General features: G+C 44.4%; 1 protein-coding gene across 2 annotated transcripts in view; it reads left to right on the top strand.

Annotated features, from left to right (window-relative positions):
• The window catches only part of spns2 (spinster homolog 2 (Drosophila)), a 62,872-nt gene that overhangs the window by 44,545 nt on the left and 12,796 nt on the right, over positions 1–5,531 (top strand). For both annotated transcript variants that reach the window (XM_041050871.1, XM_041050872.1), the window contains exons 8-10: positions 343–532; positions 2,821–2,886; positions 3,441–3,539. In XM_041050871.1, coding sequence (XP_040906805.1) covers positions 343–532; positions 2,821–2,886; positions 3,441–3,539 — 355 coding nt within the window. The remainder of the gene's footprint in view (positions 1–342; positions 533–2,820; positions 2,887–3,440; positions 3,540–5,531) is intronic.

Genomic DNA, 5,531 nt, shown 5'->3' with positions numbered 1-5,531 from the left:
GTGAGAGGTTAATGACTAAACAGAGAGCAGGCTTTGAAGTCGCTGCTGCTTCTGTTTGACTTTTGCAATCTGAAACCTGTAATAGATACCAGCATACTTTGTGAACCACATGTAAAAAGCTGGATGAACTGGGTTTAGTTGGCTCTATGCCATTATATTCTATAGAAATATTTATTTTTGGAAGTGTTTCAATGTTCCTCCATTTCTACTGAACAGTGCGGTTTCTTCAGGGTTCATACCTGAGTCTGAACGTCTTCTGCGTGGTTGAATGCAACAAGAAGTTGCTTGATACATAAATGAAGTAACAGATATATTTCCTCTCTTCTCTGCTCTCCTGTCTAGTCTAATCTTCGGGGCGATCACCTGTGTGACAGGGCTGTTAGGCGTGGTCATCGGGGCGGCCACCACGCGCCTGTGTCGCCAGAAGACGGAGCGAGCCGACCCTCTCGTATGTGCCGTCAGCATGCTGGGCTCAGCCATCTTCATCTGCCTCATCTTTGTGGTGGCCAAGAAGAGCATCGTAGGAGCTTACGTAAGGCTCATCTTTTGTAGCTGTTGTGTATATTTATTGTGTCTGCAGGAGGAAGTTGCCTCCTTTTCAAACCTTGTGATTAAGTCCAACTTTGTTTTCCTACTTCCAAGAATCAACAGATCTTCAGTGAGAGACGTCCCCCTGACAAAGAGTGAAATCAGTATGTTAATTATAGATTAGCCCTAGGGACTGGGAATTAAAAGACAAAGTATGGTAACCATTCTAACAAGACAAAGCTTTGTAAAAGCTCACCAGGGTGGTGTTAGTGTTTAAATCAGGATGCCACTTTCTCTCAGGCCCAGAGGCAGAGAGTGGGTGTCGCTCCTCATAATGAATAGTTTAATTGCAGGTTAGACTGAGATGTCCTCAGGAGCTGCTGCATGTACCTGAGTTTCATACCTCATCTGGCCAAAGGTTGAGAGTCTCAGGCAAATGAGCAGAGAGCTCGTGTGTCTGATTGCCTGACTTTTGAAGCAGGAAAGGGCTTAACAACTTAACAATCACTGCCCTGAAACAATGCACTCTGAGCTGTTGGACTCACCAAGCACACATTTCTCACTCTTATCTGAGACAAAGGAATAGGAACTGACTCTCAACAAGTTGACCAATGATGGAAAGCTTGGAAAGACAGAAAATATTTCCCATGCGTGTAAAGGAACATAACAAACAGACTTCCACATCCTAAATATGTGACCTTGGCTGACATGAGCAAGTTTGGCCTCTGACTTTTTACTGTGCCTCACTGCTGGATCGGTGCAGGATTTCTTTTACAGTACACGTGGGTTGTGCGATTATGAATGCAATGATGTTTGTATGTTCGGGTTAATATACTGCAGTCGTTCAACAGCTGCCAAGCAAAGTAGTTCCTAAGTGACAAATAATTACCGATATAAATAATGATTTTGATTTAACAAATTAAAATTTATCTGAGCTTCCACGAGGTCAGAGGTACAGGTTTATCAAGTGTTTGACAGAGGCATGACTCAGCCAATTAGACCTGAGGTGTGGAAGGATCCATATTCATTACACGATTACAGATCTGTCCAACTCAATTTCATACAATTACTGTGTGACAGAAATAGGCTTTACCTTTTGCTCATGTAATCATGTGACACTTGGTTTCTTTCTTATAGGTTGTAAAGTGTAAAGATACAGATGGTTAATTCTGTCAAATGTTTTATATCTTACAGAGCGTTTTCAGTCTGATTAGCATCCAAGAACAAAGTATTTCACTGTGTGAAAATGTACAAAAATAATGATCTTTTAACTGTAACGGGCCGTAACTTCAGACTTCACTTCTTCTCAGACTACTCGACTGTACAAAATTAAATCATCTCTCTATGCAGCAGCAGTTGTAAATGATCGACTCAGGTTTCATGGCAAAGAGCTGACAGATGTGTTATATTATAGGGCGTGACGTGGTTGTTACAGTGGGTGCTGCTCTGTCGAGGCCGACTGACCCTTCGCAGCTGTTGTCTCGTCAACACACAGCTAATCTGAGGAAAGGCTGGGCTTCTGTCTTCTAAGAGGCAGCATGTCGGTCACGGTGTCTAGTTCGCAGCTCTCAGAACAGACCTGTCTACATCTCCACTGTCAGACGCCTTCTGTAGCCCTCTGTACTGTACTGTAGGTCTGGCACACTCGCAGAAGGGTTATTCCCCAGCAGGAAGCACACATCACCCGGCCGTGTTAAACTGTGCCAGACAAAACCAGTCAATACAGATACACGAGATTCCACTACAACCAGATCCCTCTGGGCCTGTTTTTAAGAAAGTGGCCAAATAGAAACACCAGATGCTTCCAGCCTGTGTACATACAGTGTACATACAGTAGCCCACATGTACATAAAATATGTCAACTCCACTCTGTAATTTAAAGTTTACATTTTCTGCTCCACCCTTTCAGAAGCAGGACATAAATTCAAATCTCGCAGCTGGCTCTAACTGTAGGAAGTGTGAAAATGTTTCGACTTTGAATATACAGCGTTGACAAGAATAAACAATCCTTATCATCCTATGCTGTTTTTCAGCTCTCAGGCTAAATTCTCGGCTCAGTGGGACCAAAATGAAGGCCTGCACATCCACATATAATTGGGCCACAACATAATAACATGTTTTTAAACCACCACAGCCAAAGCACTTTTATTCAGCATCGGATTCCCACACACGGGAGCAATATCTGCAACCTCCTCTTTCAGCTTCACGTCCAGTTACCAGTCTTCTGTGCAGCACAAATTAGCTGATCTTAATTAGCACCACTAACTGAGCAATTTCTACTTCTTTATTTAGGTTTGCATCTTTATAGGAGAGACGCTGCTTTTCCTGAACTGGGCAATAACAGCAGACATTTTAATGGTAAGTACCGAGAACCTATACTTATTCGCTTGGTCACTGGAAATTCCTGTAACAAACAATTCCAAATGGCGGTGATCCAACTAGGAATAGTTCGGAGTTGTTAAATGGGTGAGTGGACTTGGTAGGCTACAGTTTGGGTGGAGCTGACAATTACTGTCTGGACTGAATCTGTTTCATATACCACTTGTGAAAAAACAAATGGAGAGGAGCCCTTTCTCTCATGTATGTTTTAGTATGTAAAAGCGAAAACAGCAGGTTAAGTGAGCGAAGACTTCCAGTAAGGTGGGTTTTACCAGTCAGCTCCTTAATTTGTAATGAGGTTGGAGACTGTGGTGAGTATGTCGAGATAGAGACAGGCCATTACCGTTTCTTTTATTGTGACTGACAGGTCTGCCTGAGGTGTCCTGACCCAAAGAGGTGGGCTCTTTGTACATAATTGACGACAGCAGGAATTGTTCTAACATGGCTGACTGAATCTTTCTGCCTCTGTATCTTCATCACGTCACACAGTGTCATGTATTTTTCACCCTCTGTTTCTTCCTGTCTCTGTGCAGTTTGTCGTTATTCCCACGCGGAGGGCAACAGCAGTCGCCTTTCAGAGCTTCACCTCGCATCTCCTGGGTGACGCGGGAAGTCCGTACCTGATAGGCCTGGTAAGACTTTCCCAGAAGCAGCAATGCGTGGTGTGATCAGGTGGTGAAGGGGAATATATTTAAGATTTACCTCTGGGTCATAAATCCCAGCAGGAACGTACTGCTTCAGAATATCTGTGAGCACCCCATTCATACACACACGATGCATTCAGATACCAGTTCAGCTCTTGCTCTAAGTGGGCCAGTGCAAAGTGAGGTACAAGAGGAGCTTTTAGCACAAGTCTCAGGAGAGCTGGTGAACAGAGCCGTGATTTCACCACTCTGCTCTTCAGGCTGTCCGTGGCGTTTTCTAGTAAATCTCATGGTTCGAAGGAGGGGCCAGTGTTACTGTATGTGACTGGTTAGCAGATGAGAGAGTGGGTCTCACTGGGCCACTAGGCCTCTCAAGGTCACAGTCAGCCCCCCCTCCAGCCCCCATCACCACCCCCCCCCCCCCAGCCCCCATCACCCCCCCCCCCCCCCCCCCCCCCCCCCCCCCACCTCCAACCTCACACACACACTCTAAGAATAATATCCAGGAAGCCAGAATACAAGTGCTGCTCGCTATTCAATGGAGTGTGAAACAGGATTCACCTCAGACTGTCAAGCTGCGTTCTCATCGTTCCAGACAACAGACAATGAACATTTCTGAAGTTAAACAGTAACTCCACGGAGGTAACCACTCTGTATGGCAGATCTGAGCCTATAAAGAGAAAGGATAAGTTTACCTTTTTACATAGACAAGACACAAACACATGCTGCCGTGAAATAACATCAATCTAACACATCAAAATCTATACTTATATCAGTATTTATGATATAAGTGGTTTTGGTGCCAGTCAATGGCTGAGAGAGAACAGACTGCCTTAGTGTTATGTGTTTACATAGTGCTTTACTGTCATGCCTCTGGCTCACAGCCGAGGTCATGATAACAAAGGCAGTTGAAGTCTTTGATTAGTGAATCAAACCGATCCTCAAGATCCTCTGTCGGGGCCTGACAGGCTGGCAACAGACGCAGCTGCCTGTCGAGCTACATTGAAAGTGTCCTGCACCCCCCCCCACCCTCCCAAAATGGAAATGTTAAAGTGTTGTCAAAGCCAGATAAAGGGAGCTGTAAGTTATCTCCAAGTACTGACAAGTTCTTCAAAAGACTGAACAAAACTGGCACTGAAAAAGAATCCAAATTCGCGGAATCAGGCTCAAAGGCTGGGGCTGTATTGTTTCTGCAGATCAAATAAAACCCAGTGTCATCTTACATTGTGCAAATTTTCTATTGACATATTTAGAGATGCATTTCTTTGAAAAAAAAACTGTCTGACGCTGTCTGAATCACTTTAATTCTGCTGATTTAAATGTTTCAATTGGTGCTTTCCGGTTGGATTAGACTTTTGATGGCCACTTTTTTTCACTATTTTCTGATTTTGATAAAGTAAATAACAAAATAACTAATAATAATAACAAAATAAATAAAATAATTGTCATTTGCAGCTCGAGTTTCAATCTTATAGCATTTGTGGAAAAGGGAGGCTACTGTACAATACCACTGCTCTGGTAATATTCCAATAATATTCCACAGTCCAAGCTCCAAATGTCAGAGTACTGCAGCCTACAGAACAAACACACACAGACACTGCCAACCAGAGTTACCCAGACACGGCCCCACAGTTAGCCAGTCACCCCGGCTTTCTCCATCCAGCCTCCGGGGTCATGACTCTCCTCTGAGTGACATACTGAATGTCCGGAGGTTTCTCACTCCTCCACAAACCGCAGAGCGACGATACACAGGATGCTCCTAGTGCGTCACCACTCACTGCCTCCGTTCCTGAACTGAGGTTTAGCACGCGTGTGCGATGGACTTGTCGTGACGCACACTGAGCGCAGGCAGATACAGAGCCACCAGTGCACACTGGCACAAATCCTGTGAATGAGCAAAGTAGACAGTCTCAAGAAAAACAGCCTGGTGGTTATTGCTAAGCAACCACGGGAGAAAGTGAGTGAACGAGTGAGTCAGTC

This window comes from Toxotes jaculatrix, chromosome 12, assembly GCF_017976425.1.
Source record: "Toxotes jaculatrix isolate fToxJac2 chromosome 12, fToxJac2.pri, whole genome shotgun sequence".
In the NCBI taxonomy this organism is placed as follows: domain Eukaryota; kingdom Metazoa; phylum Chordata; class Actinopteri; family Toxotidae; genus Toxotes; species Toxotes jaculatrix.
The sequence above is the reverse complement of the archived record's forward strand: the minus strand, read 5'-3'. Positions and strand labels throughout refer to the sequence as shown.